This window comes from Laccaria bicolor, genomic scaffold, assembly GCF_000143565.1.
Source record: "Laccaria bicolor S238N-H82 LACBIscaffold_95 genomic scaffold, whole genome shotgun sequence".
Classification (NCBI taxonomy): Eukaryota; Fungi; Basidiomycota; class Agaricomycetes; order Agaricales; family Hydnangiaceae; genus Laccaria; species Laccaria bicolor.
The window spans coordinates 23,672-51,034 of record NW_001889966.1 but is presented as its reverse complement, the minus strand read 5'-3'; the positions used below and the strand labels follow the sequence as shown (position 1 = coordinate 51,034).

Below are 27,363 nucleotides of genomic sequence, written 5' to 3'. Positions count from 1 at the left end.
CTTTTCCCTCATTGAGTTTTTGCTGCCTATCATGCCTCCAAAGTCTCCTCAGAAGCGAAGGCCGGTTCCCGTTAAACGGTCAGCAAACTTATTAAAGCTTCTTTCATTACGCAGTATTTCATCATGTTATAGAGAACCTGTCGATGCTGCAACGGAAGAATCGAAGTAAGCGTTCACGTTCACTCCTTTAGAATGAATGCTCGATACCTCTTTTAGTTTAATAGAATGGTCTCAGTGAGAATCTGCTCCCTTGAAGCTATGCGTATTCAACTGATGTTTTGCTAGGTCGCCTCCCCTGACTATACTTGTCAAGCCTACACTGAGGCTTAGTTCTTCGCGGAGTTCACGGTCTAATGCAATCAAGCCGATTAAAAAGTGACTGTAGTGCACCTTTACCGCAATTTTCTAAGCTGACGAACCTCTGATAGCGATATTATTGAAGTCACTTCATCCGAAGGAGAACAAAAGTACGTACTTGGCTTCTTGCACTTTACTTTGTCTAAGGGCCTTATCTGGATAGAACACCGGAACTAGATCCAGACGATAGTATGTTTCGGGGACAGACAATGAAGTCTAGAATTCAATCTTCCAAGAAACCTATTCCGGATGATACACCTGTAAGGACCAGAAGCGCATTCGGCATGTACGTCGTTATCATCCTTTTTCTTGCCACGGCCGTTCAAGTTGATGTCATTCTGTATAGATATAAAAAGCGCGTATTGGATCCAGAGGGAAATTTTGTTGTCAACCCAGAGACTCCGTGAGTTCCACCGGTTAAGTTCCTTTGCGATAATCTACTTACCTCCGATTCAAGCTCCAAGAAAACCAAGATGTCTTCAGCTTCAAACGAAAATAGCGACGACGACGTGTGAGTTAGATGCCTCCCTCTATTCGATGCGTTTCGTTAATATTTCCATCAGTGTAAAAACCCCTAAACGTGCCTCGTATGTTCACAGCTATCCTGCTGTATCAAGAAACTTTCTGATTATGAGGCTTCATACAGACCGTCGAAGGCTGTACGGTCACGCGTTACTGCCGTCGGCGATAAACAGTAAGTATTACGTTTACTTACTGTTTAACAATCACTTAGAATCTCTGCCTTTGTATCAGCGACATCAACTTTAATCGCGCTGGTTCGCAACAAGATGCACAAAGATCATATAAATCTCGGTATGGGTCGCTTCTAACATTGTTGCAACTTACTGATCTCCTTTTTTGTAAGATCCGCTATCAAAGATGTATCCATCGTCCAAGAAGAACTTGACGAGACAAGCTCTGAACGTGAAGCGTATGTAATTCACTTCAGCAACAACCTATGGTTAATGATATCAGTTTGGGTGGGGAGAATTGCGATTTGGATGAATACGACTTAGCCGATCCTTTCATGTGAGTACCATCTCTTTTGAATTTCTCACATAACTCATCGTTTTATAGAGACGATGAGGCCGTGTAAGCGTCTTTCTTCAGGCCCTTATCGTATTTGGCTTAACTGTACCTCAGAGGGGACGAAGATCGCGAGCAAATCGGTCGTGAACAAATCAAGTCGCCCTTAGGTCATAAAGGGAAAGCCAAAGCGCGCTTTCAGTCTCCTTTAATAGAGCAGTCGGATAACGAGTCTGACGTTGAAGAGGAAGAGGCGAGACAGATACAGTAAGTCATTTTCGAATGCGGTAGGTTGATAATACTCATTAACATTCATTCAGGATGGCAACCAAACGAAGTATCGCGGACGTCAGTCCATCGAAATCAGCATCGTTCAAATCGGGCGAGGGAAGCAGTCAATCTCACGATGTCACCAAACATCGCTCGGATAATCCTCCTAAAACATTCGCTGACATGCTTGCCGAGAAAAAGAAATCAACATCCAATGCGAACGTTGTTCATTTAAGTGATGTGGATACATTGAGGCTAACGTGAGTCTAACGTTTCAATTCATTGACATCATACGTTCCCAACTTGTTTACAATGTTAGGTCTTTGCCTGTCTCTTGTGAAGTTACCCAGATGGAACTCCAAGACGCTTACCTTGCAGACGACTACGCGTCGTTACCAAACTTAAAGTTAGTTCATTTATCTTTCTGTCTATTGATCGTTACTTAGTAACTTTTAGTCGTGGCATTCTGATCTCATGGAGCAATGCAAAAGGTCCTGGTCAAATTATGTTATCCGCTTGGGAAACTTACTGCCCTCATATGTTATTTGAGTGAGTGCTAACTTCATTTGTCGACTGTTTACCATGACCTGAAATACGCAAATTTAGTAATTGTGTTAACGCCATCCGTTTCGATTTATCTGGCCGCTATGTTAACCCATCGAGAGCGTCCCCTCTGGATGTCTCCGCATATAAAGCGACACCAGACGGAGAACGCCTACATCTTCACATAAAGAATCAGCCGGCTATCAATGTGTCCAGTGTATTCGTGACTGCATCAAATCTGCAAAATCCACCGGAACGGGGTTTACGCCAGAAATCCATCTCGGGTATACTTCATTCTCAGGAATGGGATCGTTTTTGCGGCTTCATATGTATGGCTTTCGGAAAGAAGGAGCTACATGCGCAACTTGAGAAAGATTCTTTACTTTTCTCTACGAAAAGTCAAGGAACAGGTGGTAAGTGATAAGCGTATCACGTTTACACCTGTACTGATTGCTTTGAAGCCGGCTTTTCACCCGGTAAACAACCGTCTGGCATGTTTAACAGCAGCGTCAGTCCTTCTACGAAGCGCGGTCAGCCAAAGGTTAAGACTTCGGCTACTTTCTTCTTGGATTTTGATGCAATCAGTAAGTTTTCAGTGTTATGTTCTCGGCATAGACTGAAGTTTTTTAAAATAGTACCCGTCTACGACGGGCGGAAATTTAACTTCGAATATACAGCTCACAATCTCAACAATTTGGACAAGATCCTCGACCGTTACGATGATGAAATTCCATACGGGTCTTTTGCTGTTGTTGGTTACACAACATCTGTATACAAGTCTAAAACAGGGAATTACTCTCTGAGTTGCAACATCCAGTGGGTGATTTTGATAGGTTGTCCGGAAGATTGAGTGGCGAGGGCATTTGTAGTTTCTCTCTTGTTTTAGATTTAAAAAAATATATAAAAACGGCGAAGCTGCTGGTCAGTTACCCACTACATCAGACTTCTGAGTCTCGGCAGACCTATGGTAGAAACGAACGTATTCTGAATTAATGTATTGTTGATTCTGTGTTCGAACAATGACCAAATAATGACAAATTTTGAACTGAAAAGTGGACGTCCACTTCTCAGTTTAAAATTGTCGCTTGTTTGTTCCAGGTTCTCGGACCCAGTCGTACAACTCGCAGGCTCAGGAAAAGTTTAACGTTCAAATTTTCAAAGCTCGCTACGCTCACAAGTAACATATTCGTGAGTCAACACGTTCGTCCGCTGGGCTTCCCAGTTTAGTCTTCGCTTTTTGATTTCATATAATGGGCTCGCTAGTGTCAACGATAATCTACCCTACCTTTTCTCCTTCAACGGGCCGGAGTCTCAGGCGCTTCGACCGGACCAAAACTCAAGCGATCGTCTACTGGGTTTCCCTTTCAGACAGTCATTCCGTTTTATCGGCTCCATAGAAATCCAAGTGCTTGTCTACCGGGATTCCCTGTCAGACAATCGTTTCGAACCTTCTGCTCGCTAATCCAACAAATCCTCAAAGATTGCGATGTCACAAAAAACCCTACGGAACCAAAGCAGATTCTTATTAACAATTCCGTGGGATGACGGCCGCTTTGTGCTGGAAAACGAGCTAGAGCCTCTTTTGGGCGAATTAGGAAGTATGGTGCGTTTTCATTATTTCGTGACGTGTGTGGTCGCTTATGTTATGGTTTAGCCATTCATATCAGCCCTCCAAGAGACGGAGCATACTCTGCTATCTGCCAACCGGTTGACACCGAGACTGAAAGCGGTTAAACGGTCTCTATTAATAGGAGAAGAGGAAAACCATTCCAGTCGCATGTTCAAATACATCAACGTTAAGAACGCTCTGCAACACTTTCCTTCTTTGGAGCGTAGGGGCGTTTTCTTGGATCTCGTTTTGCAATATGTCCTCATTGACAAAATGGTACGAGCAATGAATGATTGCTCACTCCATAATGGCTATGTGGTTGAGGTTCCCAAACATCGACGTCGGCCTATTTACACTAACAAGTTCAAAGTACGTCAATCTCCACTAGTCTCATATACTTCTCATGCTTCATTGTAGGGATGGTCCCCATTACACGATTGGGTCAAGCTCGTCACCCAATTCAAAGCTAAATTCAATCAAACTTCCCTCAATACGGAATTACCAAGCGAGACCTGTCCACAGTCGATAGAGCTTGGATTGATACAGTCTTTGTCGAAAACTATATCAAGAACCCAAGTACATGGAGCACTTGCAAACATAGAAGCTGCTGCGTTGTGTCTTCGTCTAGTCTGGAAGGTACGGGCAGCCAAGTTAACATATCGACGAAGGCTAAATGCTAGTAGGGTTATCTTCGTGTCAATGAGGAGGCACTGCAATCCTCTGATAATGAAGAGAGAAATAAAATCAAAAATTTCATAATGTATGTCGTTTCTTCTAACATAGTCATTAGAACATCATATCATTCTTGACAGTTCTTTCAACGACGGCAAGTCCGATTTGAAAGCGATCAATACACTTTTAAATGAAGCGCCCACTCTCCTATTTTGCATTGATATATGCACGTTTGTCTCACCGTTAGCATTGCTGACTACCAAAGCGTGGTATAACGGCGGGAAACTGGACAGGATGAAACTATTTCTCGTATGCCTAATTTTTGGACCATTGATACATATGTTCACATCAGTTATCGCTAGACGGGAAAAGCCTTAGGCAATCAAAAACCATCCCTTTTGATAGAGGTGGAAAAGCTCCTGTGGAAAGTGCTCTTGAACGTCGCGCAAGGCAAGATTGCAGCATGGAATGCTCTGGAACAATTCTTAATTGAGGTTCCCTGGGGTCGTCTTCAACAAGCCAATGAAGAAATATGTGGTTGGTTCAAGCCAGGTGTGTTTCTATTTGCTAGACTTTTCATTATTGTGATCTCATGTTTTTAGATGGCGACGGAGACGACAAAGTTGTCGACAACATGTACTGTCAAGATATCGAAGGCGCAATTCCCGTTGGTTGGCCACTGGTAGTAACGTCCGCACCTCTTGAACCTATTGACACGAATTTGTCCTCGTCGACGACGCAAACGGCGACCGATTCCGCTTCACCGATTGTAGAAGTCATTTCGTCCAAGGAAACTTCAAGCCAAAACCCTCCTATTCCTCTTGCAGAAATGGAGACTACAGATGCTAGTTCGGTCAACGCTCGCTTGGCGGATGTCCAACTCCACGAAACACGACCTATAGATCATGTGGTTACCGTTGAAAGCCGGGACGATCGGACTCCTTCGGCGACAGCATTGATCACTGGTTCAACCATTCCAGTTACTCCTTCTCAGTCTCAGCCAAACTCCAACGATTTGCAACATTACTCCCTTGCTGCAGCGGAACACAATACAGCCACACCGCTCTTCGCAGATCGTCTACTAAGCAGTACCGAACGAATTGATTGTTTACCGGGAACTCGCCCTATAGATCACATGGATATCGATGAAAGCCCTCCTTCGACAATAGCATTGGTCCCGGGTTTATCCATTCCAGCTACTTCTTCTCAGTCTCAGCCAAACCCCGTCGAATTGCAACAACCCGCTTTAATTGCACCGGCACACGACCCAGCAAAAACCACACAGGACATTACCGTCGTCGCTAATCCTCTACCATCCACAACCGAACGAGCCGATTGTTCTTCAGTAGATCGGGGTTCCAACGAGGTCTATAATTCCAATACGGGCGCTATGGTCGTGGATGAGAATGGCCAAGCCGAAAACGGAGGGAATGCATCTACATTACCCTCTTCTAATATGGTTTCCTCCATTGCAGTCCCTCGCGCCACCGAAACAGCGCTTATTGAGCAGCGGTCCCCTTGTGTGAATGTCGATCCCGGAAAAATCAGTACCAGCGTTCGACCCAGTCCTTCGCAAAACTCTGAAGCAGATAGCGATTTAACCGATTTGGAGGACTCAGACCATCATTCCCCCGTATCGAAGTCGAACAATGCAAAATCAGTCACGCTGAAGAGAAAACGTAACCTTCAAGAAGATTCTGTTCCAACCGACGACTCCTCCGAATCAGACACCGACTCAGATCACGGTCCATCCCGATTGAACCCCAAACACTCAAAGGCAGTCACGCCGAAAAAACGTAAAAGGCGTCCTCGTACAAGACGTCAAAGGAAAACGTTATCAGATAAACTGATTTCACCTACCGACTCTACCTTCTTCCGCGATTCATCGCATGCCTCTTCTTCGACTTTTCCTTCTCAACAATCCTTTCAAAGAAAGTACGTCAGCGAAGAAGATTCATACATCTATTCTGGCACGATCCTAGGTCGTCGAATTGATTTAGATATTGTCACGGTATGCGTCTGTCGCTGGATGAATGCTCTTATTGACTCATTCGTAGGCATCGGCCCCTGAAAAAACATTGAAACTTGACAGCTTTAAGCCTGTACGTTATCAAATTTACAATCGTTATCCCCTTCTCATGCAACTTCATTTAGAAATGCGTCGGTACTGAGGAGTACGCTCTCTATGGATCCACATTGCACAATCTTCACAAATACAAGCCTGAATTCCACGTAAGTATATCAGATGTAGCTGCTATCAACACGAATAACATGACCGCAGCATCAGGTCGATATCGACAATTTTGATAACTTGATGGACCTCGTAGTCAAAGATTATATTGACGGGTTACCTCCTCACATATCGCGACCAGAAGCTGCAAGCTTTATCACAATGACCGAGGCAGAATTCGAGAATTTAGACGATGCTACGGCCCTTAAAATCTTTGCGACTCAAAATATCGTTACAACCGGACGTTCGGTTGGAAAGGCAGCTTGGAACGAAGATACTTTGAGTAGACTCGCACATTTGGATGCTGTCATTGATATGCAAGGTTAGTGTTCTATGATATATCTGCGTTAAAATATCAATAACTGATACATATATGCAGATCAAAGTATTTTGGTGAAGGACGGAGACTACAGTAAACGTCTCGTTCAGGGAACGTTGAATCAGATGATACTCAAGGGCTCTTCGGGACCGAATGACGATGGTCACATTTTGAATGCATTAGACTTTCCGTTGCCCGCAAGCGATATTTCACCAGATGCCCTATCAACGGATCTCCATGCTTGGATTGCCACCGAACGACTTCCTTTCTGCAATGAGGAGACTGCGTCTTTGCCATCGCGACATCTCCGTTGGGGACTGGTTGCTACTTATGGTGCTTTGCACTATGGTCACATCGACTCGGATGGGTTCTGCACCACCGTAGACGTACTGGTCGGTGGTAAATACTGGATCGTCGCTCGTCCTCGAAACCGTGAAGACAACGGAAAAATTGATTTATACTGTGATGAGAAATGGTGCATGGAAAGACCTGACCCAAATATATGGTGCTTCGAAGGCATATTATTGGAACCAGGGATGCGATTGTAAGTCTTTATTTTACCTACGTTGATCCTCAATATTTACGATGTTGTCAGACGTATGCGTCCCCAAACGCCGCATTGGGTTGTAACTGTCAAGCCGTCGATATGCAAGGGAGGACATTTCTATTGTCTCTCTACCCTAGGGGAGACCGTTATTGGTTTATACCGCACTTGGGCTTTAGGGGGCGTAATAACTAACACAAACCATGATCCCTCCCGGTTACTGTTAATCCGTATAATGTACCTCTGGCACCGACATTTTGTTCTTGAAGAAAAGGTCACGGGTAAGCGCTATTCAATACGTTATTCTTTGCAGTTACAGTTTAACGTTCAACCTTTGTAGGCTATCTATCCAATCATATACCAAACCTCGAATGCTTTGACGACATTTTGGTGGTTTTCACCTTAGCCATCGCAGTGGAGTTGCTCAATGTCGTTGATTATCAGACATACTGTGTCGAAACAAACCTCAGCGATCACGATTCTGATTTGCGGGCTGATCCCGGGCTTCCGTCTCTTCTACTCTTGCAATATGTCGATGCACGTGCAAAAAGCCGTCAATTGCTCCACTTCTTCTTCTCTAACTTCGAATTGGTTGATGACTCTGACGTTGCTATCGATGGACCCAAGGAATTTTATTATCCATTTTTCGTGCAACACGCAGCCGCTTTGTTCAGTATGAAAAAAAAAGGATATAACCAAGGGATCCGAGGAGCTAGGGACTGTACTATGCTCAAATTCGACCACGAACTACAATTAGCTATCGCTGGATCAATCCACTTCAAAGAAGCTATGGTTCAATTGAAGCGGGAACCTGATACCTTCGAGTGGAGTGGTGGGAAATACTCAATTCGTCATCTTTCGACACCAATTCCGTGCTCCGCCTGTAAGTGTCAATTTCTTGAGATGTTTTTGTCAGCTTAAACAAACGTCCAAACAGTTGATTTAACCGGTGAAAATCCAGGCGATCAATATCACTTGGTCGGGACGAATAAGACTGTTGACAGAGTTCGTTTCCCCGGAGAATACATTGCAGACCTCAAAGGTTCGACCCATAAGCATAAGAAAGTCAAACGAACATGTATGTAACATCACAACTATACTCTCAACTAACATTGAATAATTTTCAAGATGCCGATATTCTCTTTGGCATGCGCCCAACGGTTACAGCCAATTAATGATACAATAGTGAAAATGACAAATCTAATGATAATTTTTGTAGGACTGTATCGTCTGCAGTTCAATCGTACATACAAATAACATAGTATCCCTTACATAGCCAGTCTTGTATCTATTGCCCCGAGCTGGCCCGCATCCTTATTTTTTGTTGTTTGAACAAAAGGTATTAGACAAACATGCATCAATTCTGAACTGAAAAGTGGACGTCCACTTCTCAGTTCAAAATTTATCATTGTTTGGTCGAAGTTATCAATCACATCCATCGATGCATCCTACTCGAGCTATTTGAACCTGGGTCTCGATTGATGCGTCTGCATTTTTTTCACTATTTTTTTGATACATCTTACTACCTGAAGAACCTACAGGAGGACTAAAATTCGCCTCTCTCGCCCCAGTCATAATCGTCAGTTTCTGCGCGTTTCAATTCAAGCACGGCATTGCCAACTATGTCGCGAGGACAATCAGTCCCACGACCGCAAACCACCTGGAAGAAAATACATTTACGGCCGTCAACCTTCCTCTCGAGTGCGACTCTTTCACCGTGGAGCCTAAGGAGCAGCTGACGGGTCTACACCTTCAATCCTCTCGAATATCGTCGAACCTAGGACGCTATTCGAACGTAGGCCGGGGCTGATGCGTCTGCATCTTTATCACTCGTACAGTGATGCATCTTGCTCGATTGCGTACCTGGAATCTGATACTAGGGAGCAGCTGACGCGTCTGCGTCTCTAACACTCATACATCAATACATCTTACTCGATTGGATTTTCCACTCGAGTACGATTGTTTCTACCTGGACGCTAATCTAACCTAGGCGGTGACTGATGCGTCTGCGTCATTCTCAAGCATTCCATTCACTGATGACGGCAAATAAGGACGCTGCGGTTTTCAAAAATTCCGAATGCACGTACCCGTCCGTCCTCCTTGAGAGAAGGTATGACCAGGAGAACGTTTCTCTACGCGGACACAGTAGTGTCCGACAGAAAGCTTCCATTCCATCCACTCGCCTCGTGGAAGAATGTGTCGTTTGCCTATGTAACCTGGAAGATCGACAAAGAGAACATGTCCGTCTCTAATTGAACGGCTTGTCTGACCGCAGGATGGATCAACACCACAATCGTGTTCGTTAAAGCCTCTCAGTCTTTGGAGAGACGAGACAATGGTGAACCCTCTGTCTTGGTATTTTTTATAACACTTCTTCAAATTAGGCAGCGATTGGATTCCTGGGTTCTTGAGACCTCGATTGCTGAAAGTGAGTCGAGGATATGCACAAGCGATTCCATATGGGCTAATGAAATTCATCACAACGGTGGAGTGAAAGTCGAAAATGGTTTGAATGGCGCTGCTTGTGTTAGAGACAACAACGTTCATGCTGCCTGCCTTTCCTTCAATCGTAAGGCGATGTACCGTCATAAACATGCGCGTGGGGTAGATCTCGTCCAATCGAAACACTGGCTCCTCAAGACGGTAGTCGCTCCATGCTTGAATCCATCGCAAAAACTTTCTTTCGTTGAACTTGTTGACGAAAAAATCGATGTCATCTGGTATGAAAGTGCCAATTTTCATAACGAACAGTGCCGATGATCCCGATATTACGCCACCCGTCATCTGCAATATGGACATGATTTTGTCGGGCTTCAGGTGAAAACGTCGTAACAATTTGTTAACGAGGTATAAATGATGCCTCGCCATCATCTTTCGAAGCAATCGACAGGTTTGCGACAGACTTCTCATGGTCAAAAAGTCCATGCATTCTATAATCTCCTCGATCGTTTCTTCGGCCAGTTTGTCCAATATGCCATCTTGATTCACGTGACGCTTATCATGTCAAATGAAATCAAACAAATCAACTGCCTATCGTTTCAAGATTCTCACCTTGATAACGGCCAACATGTCTCAAACTGGGGTGGTAAACTGGCTATGAAATTTGCAAGAAAGAGTTATTTTGGGTTATTTGTGGTCGAAATTTTATCGATCATGTCAATAACGTTCAACAACGAATTCAACTCTCCGCCCTCATGTCTCCTCGAACCATGTCAATGCTGGCACTGTTACTGGTCTCATGGATTTGCATGGCCCTTCAGACAACCGGTGTTACTGTTCAATGTACGTTTCATTACTATTTGGCAAAACAACGTGCCTAACTCCTGACTGTTAGACGAACAACCATCGGTCGTCCGTCCTCCTCCTCTTGCTTACTCCAACTGGAGCAACCATTTCTACAACTGTCTCCACCCGTTGCCAATCGTGCCAAAAGTTGCTTACATGATAACCGATACCCGTTACTCTCATTCCTACAATATCTTGCACCCTCCCCGCCAGGGTAAGAAAATGGGATGTGATGTTCATTGTGTCTCTCGAGTTATTCCCAACACGACCAATGATATCTTCCTGATAAATGATACACATCGCGCTTCTTTTGATAATATCAGGCGTCTATTCACGATGAACAAATACCGTCTGTTCTGGGGTCGTTTTTCTCAACGTATACTCCGCGGAATCTCGAAATCTAGGATGATTACACGTTTTCAGTTCAAGTATGTTTGCACCTGGCAACGTCTGTCCCGGGTAAAACGCCTGTCGTGGATATGCCAATTAAATCTCTGCCGAAACTCTATAACAAAGCATGATTTCGTTATGCTTATTGGCATTTGCGGTCCCGGCCCTCTAACATTTCGCGACATACGTCTTACAAACATTTGGCAGCCCATACGCCACGCCATCTTATTAACTTGGTCCGAATGCCAATATGCACCCTTTAACGTCATAGCTGATGCTCTGGGAGATTATTTTGATCGCCAACGTAGGAACATATTTGAAGATTACTCAACTCCATCTAGTCAAATAGGAGGCGGTCGATCCATTGTCAGGACCCTCTTAGGCATCGACATAAAAGAATTTGTGTCATCGCACAAAGGACTAGAGGGTTGTGACGCAGATTCATTTGAATTTATCAATTACTGCGAGTTGGACATCGCAGAGGAATGCATGCGACGAGATGCGACATCATTCACGTGCGATCTGCCCCTTACTATTGTTGGAAAGTTGTTGAACACGCAAGACCTCGACGCTTTGGCAAAAATGCATGGTATCAAACTGCCTTCGCGCCTCAAGAAGCCCGACAAACTATTATTGTTCGAACATCATCATTGCTCTGTATGCGAAAGTCACACGTCACTATTCTGTTACTCTTCAGACAATGTCAAACACGTAAAGGCTCCCTTGAGACAAAAAAAACTCAGAAATCTACTAAATTCTCCCAAGTACATTCGCAAAAATCGAAAACCAGTATTCAAAAAGTCGGCTGGACATAATTCAGTTCCATTGAGCACCGTCTCGAATCCCCACTTCCCCCCACAGCCACCATCACAGAAAGACATCCATCGCATAACCTCAGGGTTTTGTCGCGATATGAGACCGGTCAATTTCGAACAAGCTGGATGTGCTGTTTGTGGCGAGCTTACGTTATTGTCGAAATTGAAAAATATCAAAGACTTGGACTGCTCCTTGAGTCCGCTTATTGAGTATGGTGTGACGAGGAAAGAACGTCAGTCTGCTTCCGACCCTATTTGTGATATTGAGGGACCTGTACTAGACGGCAAATGCACAGGGGTGTGCGAAAGTTGCGAAGCAAGTCTCATGAAAGGGACAACTCCGAAATATGCTCTTGCAAATGGTCTCTGGATAGGAGACGTTCCCCCTCAATTACAAAATTTGACTTTTGCTGAGCAACTTCTGATCGCTCGTGTTCGACACAACCGTTGTCTGGTGCGGGTAGCCTCTGGTAGAGTAAAGATGACGGCAAATGTCATCATGTTCTCTAACCCGACATTGAAAGTATACCACAAACTTCCCCCATCAAGAGAGGAACTTGATCAAGTTTTAGCATTCGTGTTTACTGGAAGTGCCCAACCCTGTGACAAAGATTTTGAAAGAACACCCATGTTGGTTCGCAGGAACAAAGTGGCTGCAGCCTTAGAATGGCTTAAACTGAATCATGCAGATTACGAAGATCTAGAAATATCCGCCGAAAATTTGAACACTTATCCTCTGAGCGGCGTTCCGGTCTATGTTGATTATCGTAAAACATCGGAGGGTTCTAGCAATAAACTTGCATCCGCTATGAGTGTGCATGACATGGAAGAAGAGGATGGTACTGAAGAAGGAGACTGCTCTTTCACCGTTCACGGGCTCACTGGTCTTGAGTATTCCAACATGACAATGAATGCCCTGAAAGCTGCAGCTTTACTTCACCTTGAAAGCGAGGGTAAAACATTGGGGATTGGTCACGACTCCGTTCCTCAGTCTATGTACGATAATCCACAAGCGTATCCCCAAATGTTTCCATGGTTGTTTCCGTACGGTTTAGGAGGTATTGGACAAGCTAGGCATACAAACAAAAATTCGGAAATGAAGATCAAAAAACATTTCTTATTGTATCACGACAAGCGATTTCAAACCGATGTGTATTTTCCCATCGTTGCATTCAATCATGAGCAACTCAAGGGTGGTGTAACCGGTAGTTTTCTTCTAGCAAAGAGACAAAAATTTGGCGAAATTTCTGAAAAACTGAAACAAATCAAACCCGATGTTTTGAAAAACATCGCTGAAAGATTGAAAGGAGGCGAAAGGGTCAAGCCGGAAACTAATGAGGAAAAGCTTTGCTTTTCCATTTTAGAATCTATAGACCATATTGGCGGCCACGTGAAGGGATCTTTGACAAACAAAAAGCACATGCGAAATGAAATATGGTCCACTATCACTTTTAAAGGAGCTCCTACGTGGTTTATCACACTTTCACCGGCAGACAATCGGCACCCTCTCTGTCTTTATTTTGCTGATGAACAAGTCAAATTCTGCCCTGATCTGCGTTCTTCGCAAGAACGTTATCGTCTTGTCAGTAAGAACCCTGTAGCGGCTGCGCAATTTTTTCACGTCATGATCTCTTGCTTCATTAAACACGTCTTGGGTGTGGGCACAAACGATCGCGGATTATATGGCGATACTTTGGCATATTACGGAACTGTAGAGCAACAAGGTCGTCTGACGCTACACTTTCATATGTTGCTTTGGATAAAAGGTGCATTGTCTCCTCAGGAAATTAGGGACCGTCTGATGGCTGCTGACGGGCCCTTTCAGGAAGCGTTAATAACATATTTAGAAGGTTCACATGTTGGAGAATTCTTAACAGGCACAATGAACAATGTTAAAGCGAAAGTGCCTATAGTCAAATCCACAAAGCAGGGAATTCACGCTATTTTAAAACCCGATGACATAGCGCCGGACGTACCTACCGACTATCGAGATCCAACACAAACTTTCCCAGATATGCCTCCTTCTCTGTGTACCCGTGAAAACTGCAATGACTGTTTCCAATGTCTAGCGGTTAAAAATTGGTTTAACCGTTACAATAACACAGTGGACGACCTCATCTTTCGTTCAAACCTACATAGAACTTGTACTCCCATGGTCAAAGTCGTTAGCAAAGCAAAGAAAAAAGGAGTAAACGATACATCTCAAGACGAATCCACAGAAACTAATATTCAAGGACCAAGAGGATGCCTAAACAAGGATGGAGTTTGTAAAGCACGATTCCCTAGAGAAATTTTCCATCAAACTGAAGTAGATCCCGTTGACGGCCATCTCAATATGAAAAAATTGGAACCCATGATGAACACTCTAACTCCTTGCGTAACGTACTTAATGCGGTCTAACACTGATGTGACTAGTTTGCTATCGGGTACTGCGGTCAAAGCAATCGTGGCCTACATATCTGATTACATCACTAAGCAGAGCTTGAAAACGCATCAGATTTTTTCTTCGGCATATGATATTTTTGAATCAAATCCACATCTTGTCGACGGAGAAGTCAAACCGTTGGAAGGCGCTCGAAAGATATTGCTCAAAGTTGTTAACAGCCTGTCTACGAAAATCGAATTGGGAAGTCCGATGGCTGCTATGTATCTTTTAGAACATCCAGACCACTACACTAGCCATAAATTTGTGACGTTTTGGTGGAAAGGTTTTGTGTACGAGGTTCGTAGGGCCTGGGATACAACATCTAACGACGACAATTTTGACAATCATAAATCAGAAGAAAACGAGCAAAATAACCTAGAGATGAACATAGATTTGCTGAACACTCACCTCGATGCGGATCGCGGCATAGAGATAGATTCATTTGCCGATTTGCCCAAGGAAATTAACGACGATATGAACGTTGATGCCGATTTGCCCGAGGAAACTAATGACGATATGAACGTTGATCACGACGAAGCTACCAACAATCATATGTACAAAGGAGGAGGTCACGATAACGCATTAAACGACGAAGCCACGAATAGAACGACAAGCGAAGTGTTACAAAAAGTTTCGAGTCAGTTTGACTGTCGTAATGAAGAAGACCTCGTTGAACACGGAGATAACGATTATGATGACGAAATGGTTGATCAAAATGACGCCCGACATGATGTATACGACGAAAGAATTCACACCCTTGAGAAACTATATGAGGATGGAACGGCTTTTGGTCCAAGGCAAGACGATGACCAAATTAAGAACAAGGATAAAGTTGTCCTGGGGCGAGAACAAGGCCACTACGTTGCTAAATCCAACGTAGATGACTACATTTATCGACCTGAAGCTTTCTCAAACCTTACTCTCATTGAATGGATGCAGACATCGGTGACAAAGTGTCGGTCGAAGAAAGCCCAAATAGAATTTCTCGAAGTATTGCAAACGGCACATGACGCGGATATTCAAGAAGTTGAGAGGGATGACGACACCCTGGACATCTTGACACATGCATTTTTGCCCGAACATCCTCTATACAAAACACACGCCGTCTCTTGCGACCCCAATCGATTGACAAACTTCATACCCAACTTTGTTGGAGGCACGTTACCCCGTGCTGACCAGGGAGACAGAGAATTTTACTGTTGTACTATGCTCACTCTTCTTGTTCCTTGGAGAACTGGTAAGGAATTGAAACAAGAAGGCGAAAGTTGGCATGACGCTTTTACCACCTTTCCATTTTCTTCCGAACAAAAAAGATTGATGAGTAACTTCAACTTGAGGTACGAATGCAATGATGCAAGAGATGATTATCACGCCGTATTGAAAGCAAAAGGTGTTGCGGCGAATAAAGGATTCTCAATTGGCGATAGTTTCATGGGTGAAGGTGATCTCGCCAACGACCCAGAAAGCGGAACAACATACAGTTTAGAATACGATATAACGGACGAGACAGCTCCAGAAATTGGCAAAATATCTCAACGCAAACTCTCCCAGATGGCCGATGTGGACAGAATCATGATGTCTTGCGGTTGGCTCGACAAATGCAAAGATTATATGATACAGCCCTACGCACATTTTAAGCCACAAATATTACGTAGCGCAAATCAGTGGAAAACGCTCGTTAACGAAGCAAAGCAAAAACTGTTAACACTAAAAAATGCACATCTGCCTACGTCCGAAGAGCAACAACCCATAGACTCAGATGAATCTTCAGATAAAGTATGTGTGTTAACCGCGAATTATTTCACCAAGACATTCAAAGCACAGAAGGAGATCCATAACAACATAATCGATGAAACGGTGATAAAGTACGAACTAAATGACGAACAAGAGAGAGCTTTTCGAATTGTCGCTAACCATGCCTCCTCCTTGGCACCCCCAAATCAACTAAAAATGTATCTCGGCGGTATGGGAGGTACGGGCAAGAGTCAAGTACTCAAAGCTATTGCAGAAATGTTTGAACGGAAAAAGGAGGCCCATCGTTTTATAATATTAGCACCTACGGGTACCGCAGCTGCTTTATTAAACGGTCATACTTATCATTCGGTGTTAAGTATACGCATTACAAAAAAAGAAGATGAAGATCGACAACCTCGTATTTCCGAGGCGAAAGCGGTACACGACGCGCGCATACGCATGCAAGGCGTACAATATGTCTTCATTGATGAAATTTCCATGGTAGCATGTCATGAGCTCTATGCTATTAGCTCACGTTTAGGTCAAGTTCGAAATGTTCATGAGAAACCTTTTGGAGGTGTTAACATGATCGTAGCGGGAGACTTTGCTCAACTACCCCCCGCAAGAGGACATGCCCTTTATAGCAATGAAGTTGCCAAAGTCCAAGACTTCTCACATTCTAAGAATTCACAAGAAAGCACGATAGGTAAAATCCTATGGCATCAATTTACTACAGTTGTTATTTTGAAACAAAATATGAGGCAAACAGTACAGTCTCCTGAAGATGCGAAATTGCGAACCGCTTTGGAAAACATGAGATACGCAGCTTGTACGCACAGCGATGTCGCTTTTTTGAACACTAGAATTGCCGGCAGAAGAAAGGATCAACCTCAAATCAATGACCCTCGCTTTCGACACGTGTCAATCATAACTGCCTGGAATTCTCAAAAAGACAGAATACGAAATAGGTAGCAATCGTTTTGCTCGTGATACTGGTCAAAGCCTGGAGCATTTCTACTCCATTGATAAACTTAGCAACTCCGCTTCGCCCACAGGAAACACTGGTCGCCTGGGAAACATTGCTATCGGACTACAAAGTGTCTTATGGGATGCATCGCCGTGTACCAGTGAACACATTCCGGGAAAATTGTTGATCTGTTTAGGTATGCCCGTCATGGTCAGGGTAAACGACGCTACAGAACTCTGCATCACAAAAGGACAAGAAGCTATCGTCGTAGGATGGAATGATTTTATCGGAGATCATGGAAAAAAGGTACTAGAAACACTGTTCGTGAAACTCGTAAATCCACCGAGAAATGTAGAACTGCCAGGCCTTCCACTCAACGTCGTACCTATGTCAAGAACGAGTTCTACAGTCAAAGCTCTACTGCCTAACGATCATATGGTCACCCTAACTCGACAACAAGTCATGGTCTTGCCCAATTTTTCTATGACTGATTATGCAGCTCAAGGTAAGACCCGACCTTTAAACATTGTGGAGCTCAATAATTGCAAGACCGCTCAATCTTATTACACCTGCCTGTCCAGAAGTGCATCGGCTGATGGCACTATCATTGTCCAAGGTTTTGACGCTCGTAAAATAACGAAAGGTATCTCAGGTTTCCTCAGACAGGAATTTAGAGAGTTGTTTTTACTCGATGAGGTAACAACTATGCGTTACCACGGAACGTTACCTGAAGGCATCTTCGGAGACTTGAGAAATCCAACCGTCCGCGCATATCAATTGTGGAAAAGGATCGAAAAAAAAGAGCAATTGCCTTGCATTGCCGCGTTGAGATGGGGCCCTACAGATCAAGAAATAAAAGACATACAAAAGGATGGCACATGGGACCTCAGAATTAATGCCCAGACCGCCATTTCAAACTTTATCCCTGATCCAAGTAAAATCAAACCTAAAACGACAACTAAAAAAGCCAAAAAAGAAATCAATACGACGACGCAAACTGAAACGACAATAACTAATTATTCGCCGGTAGGTCCTATCTGGGATGCCGTCTCATATAGTTGCGCTTACGACGCACCCTTTGCAATCCTGTATAATATGTGGAAGGAAAACAAACGGGCACATACGATCAAGTTGTCCTCGCTCAGCGTTTATATGAAAACTGTGGTGCAAGGTTTCGCAGCCTATGAAAACGGCACATGCAGCCTTGAAGTCGCCAGAGATATCACGCGACAACTACTGTACGAGTATGACAACGACTCATATCCAAAGGGCCGTGTTTTTACCGACATCCAACAGCTTATCAAGGAAATTGTAGGTCATCCTTCCATGTTTACTTCGCCTGTTACTTGTCCTGATTGCAATTACAAAACTACTCAAATGTTTGGTAACATCAGGGAATTTACGGCACTTGAAGGATTAGAACTACAGCAAACCCAACACCATCGTCTTTCTGAAGCACTTCAAATCCGCTTGAACGGTTGGCGACGTTGCCCAAAATGTTTCAGACGTTCCCATGAAGTCATGCTTCGGCTGCCTGATATTTTACTATACGCACCCCACTTGTTAGTGGTACAGCTCCATCAAGAAGATCTGATCATCGACACCAAATTCAAACTATTTCGCGATAATAGGTCATTAACATTTACCTTGCACGGTGTAATTTACGCGGGTAATTATCATTTCAACAGTCGCATCATCACTTCGGACGGGAATATATGGTTCCATGACGGCCAAAATGGAGCGCGCGCTTTTCCAGTATCACATATACATTCACAGCCCTCTGACACATGGTTAAATACATGCAATGACAAACATGCCTCTTTCGCAATATATTCTCTGATTGGTTGAGTCTTTGCATATACCACCACAGTCCTTCACATCCACACCGACCCTCCACGTTGCATGCATCAACACCACAAAAATCTGGCCCACATCAACGACGAGGCCGATATATTGTTAAGCGAACCTTGTCCGATATTGATCAACGCTGACGTACCCTTCCAGCAAGACCCATGCATCGTGACTATGAATAGACATGCCTGCACATGCAACTAGGTTCCATCGCTGTTCACATCATGCAGGACGTTGTTGGATTTTAAATGATTAGTGGTCTGCAATTAGCGTTGAGAGAGCCATAAGCTGTGAAATAAAGGTGATACGGCTTACTGACATACCTCAAGAAGTCAAGGGACATAATTAACTGTACGTACCTACTTGGCTTGGACTTGGCTGCATTGTCCTGAACGAGCTATCTGGTCCTAGTGTGGGAGAGAGCTCGCTCATGGACTCCTTTTCAGGTGTCGACCATCGCAATCCCCCGAACAGATCAAGGAACTCGCGAGGAGTCCGACTGCGAAAAAAAAATCTGGGGAGGAGAAAAGGAACGGTACGGACGTTGTGATTGATGCAATTAAAAGTAAGCTGAAGTTTTGAAACCCCTGCTGAACAAGGTGGTTAGAAAGAGGCAGAGCTCGAGGCCTGAGGTCTGGGGGCTTGTCGACCATAAAGTCCATCGACATTGTCAGCGAGAATCGTTACACCAAGCCACTCAAACGTTGGTCAACCAAAGACCTGTCCATCACGGAACTTTGGTTGCAACCAGCCGCAGAGGATGCCACTCTTGTTGATGAGTGATTTATTGGTGGTCCTTGCCAAGTCCTTGCATCGTTGTTCAAGGCGACGACCTATGATGCCGGTGGTAATGACAGCGACATTTCTCAGCCTGCGTCACCATCACCGACTCTCAAGATCAGTCAAGATGTCAAGTAGCTTCCAGCGTCAAGAACTTCAATTTACAATTGGGCAACCTGTCTTTCCGACGGAACCAACCAAACAATGACAAACTTTGAAATGAAAAGTGGACGTCCACTTTTCAGTTCAAAGTTTGTCATTGTTTGTCATCGTTCCGCCTTTCGTCTGCTTCACTCGCCAATATGTCTCTTGAAGTTGAGGAATGTATCTGTCCTGACCCTCTTAGCTGTGTCTTTGCTGATATACTGTGAAACTTTTCTCTCTCACTTAGTGATCTGGACTTCCTCGCGTGTCGCGAAGACGACCCGAATGATGGAGGGGGGGTTCTTGTGGCTACTTATTTCACCGTTCCCTTGTCGTTGACGGTTGAGGTTTACAGTACGTGCCGTCACCACACATCATCTGACTCTGCAGCCTACAGTTTGTCCGCCAAGCCGTTGACCCCTTGAACTCAGCTCACGCATCTCTGGAATATTCCCTACTAACAACCTGTTCAGAACGACCAACTGTTACCCTCGTGGAGTCTACATCCACAACTCCAAGTACAGCCACTACGCGCAAGACCGTCATGGTGACAACGACCAGAACGTTCGGCTCTGAAGTCAGTATCACGTCTACCAGCGCCAACGCCCCTCCACCAGCGGATAATGAAGATGAAAATGGCAACGGAGATCGGTCGCGAGAGGAGGGGAGAGGGCGATCCGACGATACCGCCTGGTGCAACACTCGTTCAGGAGCCTGAGCCGTCGCTGCTAAACATCCCAACTTCTGTTGGCAAGTTCAAGCTCAAGAAAAGGCACATATTTATGGCCATTGCTGTCACTGTCTTTGCCCTGCTTTTGAACATTCAGTCCGTGGAAGGCTTCGAAGCTAATTGATGCTTTGTGGTCCTTGTTTTTTGCACTATTATTTGGGTTACAGAGGTCTGGTTTTGTGACATTTTGCTGAAATTTTCCACTAGACATTCATCCAGGCCATCCCATTATCGTCTATGTGTGTTCCTTTGCTTTTAGTTCTTCTTAGAGTCATCCGCGACGAAGGTGATGGACAGTTATTGACGCCTGCTACTACGAAGTATGTCACGATCAAACCCGCATCTCAAGGATCTCATTCTCAATCTTTTTCAGATATGTTTTTTTTCATCATGTTCTCACCAACGATCATGCTATTAATCGGAGGCTTTACCATTTCATCTGCCCTAACAAGACCAATATTGACCGAGTGCTGATCACTCGCGTTCTCGCACTAGCTGGTACACACCCAAGCACCGTTCTGCTTGCATTCATGGGCGTGTCGCGTTTCGCCAGCATGTGGATCAGGTGATATCTATTCCTCATAGTCATAAGCTGTTCACTCTTACTCACGTTCATGGCTAACCTAGTGATGTTGCTGCCCCCACGCAGTGCTTCACCCTGATACGGGTAGGTATCGCCTGACCTCTTGTTGTCCACCGAAACCAACGTGCCTCTCTCTAGCCCATTTTGCGGACACTAACGGTCCTCGGCATTTGGCAATCAATCGCATTGGCCGCAAACATCGGTGGGCAGAGCTCGCTGATATCATCACCACAAAATATCATTGCGCTGCAGGCGATGGACCCATCGCCTGACTGGACGAAGTGGTTTGCTGTGGCTCTGCCCGTTTCGGCTGGGCAAAAACGACATTCCGAGACTTGTGATTCTGGAGGCTGTGCTGAGTTTTATACAACCTTCGCCGTATTGAGTATCACATGGCTAAGGCTAGGTGAGTGGGGTTCCTTGCCTGAGTAGTATTATTTGATAGAATTCCGATTCAACGCAGCAGTAGGAATCTTGGTCTCAACACAAGCGCCTCACGAAGGCAATTTCAAACGATACTCCGATGGTGAAGCAGGGGTCTGGTGCCATGGAATGAGTGTTACGTCCGATGGGATTGCTTTCCTCACTGCCATATCTGGTTCGTCCCCTTCCTGCTTGAGGATCAAAGTTTGGAAACGGTGATTGATGATTGGCGGACATACAGCTGCGGTCTCAGCCGCCCTTGTTCATCGCACGGCTGGGAAATCGGTTTCTGGGCTTCAGGCGAACGTCGCTGAGAGTGATAAGAAGGAGTTTCAAGTTGCGTCTGTTCAAGTTTCTCAAACCTTTTACTGATTTTCATCTCAACTTATGTAAGGTTTAGCAAAGGTTTAGAACAAGTTAATGAATATCCGATACTCGCATCGTGGAGCATATATTTTATACAACGGTGTGTCCGTTCCGCGCTACCTACCAAAGAAAGCCACATGAGTAAAACTTACCCCTCGCATATGGATGCCATGGATTTCAAGGGACATATACCAGCCCACTTCATTCACCTAAAATATTACTTGACTTTTTTCACAGGCCGCTGGTAGGTTTTTACCCTCGACTGCAACTCCGGACACGAGTCCCACAACGCATCTAATCTCCAGGTCCACATGTTCGGGTCTGGGGGAACCATCCGCGTCAAATCCAGCTCTTGAACTTACGTGAATTTGACCGATACCCAAGAAAAGAAACTGTCGCACATGTCTGAGGACATGCGAAACCCGAGCCAGGGCAGATAGCGCTTATGCGTGAAGTCGGAGAGGCTTTCCCAATTGCATGCTACCATAAGTCTTACCTTATGACTATATTCTCGACCAATGTATGATTTTCTCGCAGATTTAACGCATTTTTTTGACCGTTGTGTACACCGACCACACTATCCACTTCCTAACAATGCGATTTGCGGGGCAATATATCTAATCTGCATAGACTTGCTGCGCACCAAAACGACCATGTCCGCAAATCCTTCACAACTTCTACACCCTCTTCATGTATCGTACATCCAGATAAACGCGCGGAAAGCGACCAGCGTTATAAATAGCTGTTCACAACACATCTTGTTTACAGTGAAATCGCCCTCCCACAGGCGGAATCAAGCGCAGGCAGAATGACGACGTACCCTCATCACGGAATAGGAGGTCAGCAATATTGAAAACGATGAAAGCGAAGGCGTCCAAACCCGAGCGCAACACGCGGAATAAGCCTACATACACAGCTGCAAGGATCCCTCGCCGAACCTCATACGAAATGAAGCGTCCTGCTCTATCCACGCTGACGAAGACGCGTCTCCGGCAGGCGAACGTTACTACAACGCCTGTAGGTAGTGATACTGTGTCACGCTCACGCCACAGCTCGTAAAGCGGACATAATGGACACCGAACGCGTATTCGCGACAACCGCAAGAGGGAGCTCAGAAGCAGAGACGTTGCCTGCAATTTTGGGTATCGAAATGACTGGAACTATACGCCCATCGAATAACGCCAATACCGCGACCAACGTCTCGATTGATACACACGACGAAGATAGAGGGATGGCAAGGGAGAGCGTTTTGGATGGTAGCGTATCGTTGACTTCTACGTGGAGCGACGGTCAAGGTACGTGTCCATCCTCTCAAGGTCCTAATCGTGTGTTAACTGTTATATACAGCGTTAAGAGGGAGAAGTACACATCATGGGGCAGACCCCGAGCGGCCAAACATCAGCGTCAAATCGAATTTCATATACCCAACTACTTCCGATACCGCCTCTCGTTCGCGTGCAAACTCCCCTGTTCCAGAGAGATTTGCGTCCGTTAACACGTTTAGGTTGCTTCCGCAGATACCGACGAGCTGGGCTCATTTTTACCAGTGGTCCTCACCTATTGGAGCTGTCGACTCCGAAACGAACGACAACCCAGGCCAAGATGCAATCGCAGGTCCGACGACCAACACCAACCCCTCCTTCAACTCCTCGTCAAACGGCTTTTACAACCGCAATGAAATTACAGTGAAGTCATTATGCGAAGCCACGCGTCTGTTGCCCAGGCAGATTTACTACAATCTATTGCTTCTGAGATTTCCAATGTGGTATCATTCGAGGACCGCTGGGTCGGATTCGGATTTGGACTCATTGTCGAAGGATTGGGAAATGGTGAACGGCGTATCTGCTTTTTTGATATCGTGCGTTATATTTTCTGTTTTTAAGTGCGGCAGAGCTAAATATAAATAACATTGTAGTGCTATTTTAACGTTATTGCAAATACCCCAAGCGTCCAACGACCCTATTACGAAGAACACCGCGCAACTTTCTTTGATATGCGCGTTGATGGGTCTTGTATATGGATATATATATATGGTGAGATTTGGGACGATGAGGAGCATATTTCGATCGTCGAAGTGGGAAGAGGTGCGTGTTTGTGTTCAAGAATAAAGGGGAAAAGGGATATTAACCGATTCGGCTGCTGGTAGGAAGTAAGGGGGACAAGTTCCGCTACATGGTGGAATGTTCAGGTTTTACTTGCGATGCCGGCGGTATCGATGTCTTGGTATTGTTTGCCTCCAGATTCCATCATCGGCCTGACGCTTTATTTATTTTATTTTATTCTAACAGGTCAATGCTCCTCTTCCTCGCGTCCATAATTTCATTCGTCTGGCTTGACGGATCAGTGAACGATTCTTCCCCACCGTTAAACGCAACGGCGGGTCTGGGTCCACGGGTGGCTGTCACGGGGGTCTTGGTGATTGGGATGGTGTATTTCGCGATGATAATGAAGACGTTGGCAAGGTATGACAGGGAATTGCGTGAGATGAGCGCGGACGTGGAGATGAGTTCGGGTGCCTTTCCCGTGCAGAATGGGGAGCCGGAGGGGCGGAACAGGGAGGTGGAGGAGGAGCAGTGAAGAGTTTGTATTTCTTGTCGAACAATATTTCTTGACGAACAGTATCGTATTTGTATCATATTTCTTGACAAACAGTAGCACCTGACGAATAGCATTCCATACGCTGAAACACCAATATTATATTTGAAAGTTTATCGACTATGTAGATCCCCTGGATGCACTTGAACCCCCAAGGCGTTTACGTTCGCCATAACCGATTATTTGCACATGTTTCCTCGCTCGCGTGCGTAGACCTGGTATTTATGACGTTGGGAGACCTTGACAATCACATGTTTGCGCTCTTGTGCTGTTAAAATTTTTTCATTAAGTCGTTCCATATTACCGAACTACCATGGAAATGGAAATCCACCCATCCATCTTCGAGCAAAAAATACAGCATCTTGCCTCCGAACTGAGAGTCGATGACTTACGTTTCGACTGGACAAACCTTCTCAATGCGGCAGAGAAATTCACCGAGGCCTTCGAAAACTTTGAAAAGGCAGATAAGACAGCCGACGAAGCTTTGGATGAACACAACTTGCAATTGGAGCTTGAAGCTACCGCCGCTGAGCAAGATACAAGTATAGGTTGGCGGTCTAAAAAAAAAATTGCGTTCATTGCTAACACGTTCCCTATCATAGGTACACAAAATCACAAATTACGTCTCAAGGTTGCACATCAACGACGTACCAACATCATCGACACACTACTTCCTACTGCGTTAGAAAAAGCCGGCGGTTTAAAAAGCACGGCACAGAAACTTAAAAGACGTGTGCGCGACTTACTGGCCCGGGTGGACACCTTTAGGAAGGAGGTAGATGACTTACGAAAGGAGATTGACGATGCAGTGGAATATGCAGCAGATAACGTATCCGAGATGGAAGCTGATCATACAGTCATTATTGAAAATATGCTGTAGCAAGCAGCTCGAAGGATGAAGAAGAATTGTCTACCGTTTTCGAACAAGTAAAATAGTTATGCCTAACTACAAAATGTCGTCTTTGCAAACCAGTTGTTCCGACCTGAGAATAGCCTGCAATTATTATACACCAAATGAACAGTAGGCAAAAAAGCAGCTGACCTTTCAAGATACAATTGGTGGAGCCAAATAGAGGAGTTGTTGCGGCAGTCAAGCGAGCTCTCGGACTGGAGTGAATCAATGTATTCGCAAACCCAGTTGAAGCCTGTCAGAGCCTGCTGGAAAGTCGGCAGCGACTCGCTCGCTGGCACTTGGCTAAACCAAAGCGACAGGCGAGTCGAGCAGGACGCAGTCCAGCAAATGCCGCGTGTATAAACTCGCGAATTGCAGACAGTTCCTCCCACCAGAGACAATGCCAGTAAGGCCCAACAGACCAGGTGCGGGTGAGGAAGGGGCACGGGGGCCTAGAGAAGTCGGGGAAGCCAAAGGAACGAGCGACAAAGGTGCACGCGAAATCTTCAAAACGGAGTGAGAGGTGAGAAAGTTGGATAAGGATCAAAAGAAGATCCACTCACAACTATAAGAAACAGACAGCGCAGAGGAAGTGGGGATGCCAGCCAAACAGGGTGATAGCGACGTAAAAGCCGAGGCACGCCAGAGGCAGAGCGTTTTCCCCCAGGCGGCAAGGAGGTGGAAAGTGAGAGGAACGTGGGCAAAGCGGTGCCCGGCGTCACCGACATGCAGATTTCCTCGAGCTGGTATTTGAAAGGGCGCGTTCTGAGTTTTCAAGACAACATGTTGAAGGATGGAGAGCGACTGAAAGCAAGCATAATTTCAGTACAAGACTCTCAAGAAGACTTGAAAGAGAGTAGACAGACTGAAAACGCACCAATTAAAAGGCTTCATATCTTGCGAGGAGAGGAGCAGCGGCCATCAATTTGCTACTGGGAGGTGAAGAAGACAGCGGCCACACCCTCGAGGTCACACGGTAAGTCCAGAGTAACGCAAGCGGCGCGCGGCAGACCATCCACTCAGAAACCGGCCGTAGCAACATGCCTTAGCGCTTCCCTTGTAGAGAGAGCTTCAGAGATCTAGGAAGACAAATACAAGCGAGGGAAGTTTGCAACGTTGGCATAAATCACGTGACTTTTATTGAGGTCTTGTTTATTCACTGTAAGTATTCGCGGTCATGGCGGTCTTTGACAGTAGATTACTATTCGATTTCCGCTTTTTGATTGTAACTCGGTGGTTCGCTGACATGGTTTGTAGTTGGAGCTTTTGTTGTGGTAGTTAAAAAAACCAGGACTCGTATTGCCATGCGAAGCAATGGCCCGCAGCCCACAAGTACAAGTATATGGCCATTACAGATCTACGTACACATTTGCAATGTTGAGGTCTACGGGCACAATATTTTCTTTCACAAATTTATTGTTATATGTACCCCTAATGCACTTGCTATATATACAAGTACTTAAAGGGCTAAACGAGAGAGGGAGGGGAGGTTGTCTGCCTCTACTAATCTCTAACTGATTGCACGTGACATGACAACAAGCACCCAGCACCCTCAAAGCACCCTCAAAGCACCCTTTACATGACGCTCGGTAAACCCCCTGGGTCCAGGAAAACTAAGCGTTCTGGCACTTCATCCTCCGTACATGTCCACCACCTATACACCTCCCGGTCACTTAGCGGTCGCACCAGCCTACGACAAGAGGTTCTAAATGCCACGGCCATTCACAAGAGGCAGGCCAAGGATCGCATAGACCACGCCCTTCGTCAGGATGCTATGTCCGCAGGGAAAGAGATGAGTTGAGGCAATCCGACA

At 45.1% G+C, this 27,363-nt stretch overlaps 4 protein-coding genes across 4 annotated transcripts; 3 read left to right on the top strand and 1 right to left on the bottom strand.

Annotated features, from left to right (window-relative positions):
• Positions 1 to 31: 31 nt before the first annotated feature.
• On the top strand, positions 32 to 3,046 carry LACBIDRAFT_318558 (uncharacterized protein; the record flags this gene model as incomplete). The annotated part of the gene is made up of 21 exons (XM_001890418.1): positions 32 to 78; positions 133 to 165; positions 217 to 234; positions 286 to 375; positions 429 to 467; positions 521 to 643; positions 704 to 760; positions 815 to 868; positions 921 to 944; positions 1,004 to 1,051; positions 1,111 to 1,170; positions 1,223 to 1,288; positions 1,333 to 1,386; positions 1,435 to 1,449; positions 1,501 to 1,650; positions 1,704 to 1,913; positions 1,973 to 2,059; positions 2,110 to 2,202; positions 2,260 to 2,609; positions 2,658 to 2,780; positions 2,832 to 3,046. The coding sequence occupies 21 exons, from the start codon at positions 32 to 34 to the stop codon at positions 3,044 to 3,046; spliced, it is 1,956 nt and encodes a 651-aa protein (XP_001890453.1).
• Positions 3,047 to 20,928: 17,882 nt separating this feature from the next.
• On the top strand, positions 20,929 to 22,311 carry LACBIDRAFT_318555 (uncharacterized protein; the record flags this gene model as incomplete). Its single annotated transcript, XM_001890417.1, has 7 exons — positions 20,929 to 21,011; positions 21,065 to 21,256; positions 21,319 to 21,358; positions 21,413 to 21,680; positions 21,738 to 21,872; positions 21,939 to 22,038; positions 22,098 to 22,311. 7 exons carry the CDS (start codon positions 20,929 to 20,931, stop codon positions 22,309 to 22,311), a joined length of 1,032 nt encoding a protein of 343 aa, XP_001890452.1.
• An 821-nt stretch (positions 22,312 to 23,132) lies between these two features.
• Positions 23,133 to 24,640, top strand: LACBIDRAFT_318554 (uncharacterized protein; the record flags this gene model as incomplete). The annotated part of the gene is made up of 5 exons (XM_001890416.1): positions 23,133 to 23,358; positions 23,411 to 23,921; positions 23,979 to 24,147; positions 24,210 to 24,286; positions 24,352 to 24,640. The coding sequence occupies 5 exons, from the start codon at positions 23,133 to 23,135 to the stop codon at positions 24,638 to 24,640; spliced, it is 1,272 nt and encodes a 423-aa protein (XP_001890451.1).
• Positions 24,641 to 25,853: 1,213 nt separating this feature from the next.
• LACBIDRAFT_318553 (uncharacterized protein) lies at positions 25,854 to 26,278 on the bottom strand (the record flags this gene model as incomplete). Its single annotated transcript, XM_001890407.1, has 2 exons — positions 25,854 to 26,054; positions 26,114 to 26,278. The coding sequence occupies 2 exons, from the start codon at positions 26,276 to 26,278 to the stop codon at positions 25,854 to 25,856; spliced, it is 366 nt and encodes a 121-aa protein (XP_001890442.1).
• Between the last annotated feature and the right edge of the window lie 1,085 nt (positions 26,279 to 27,363).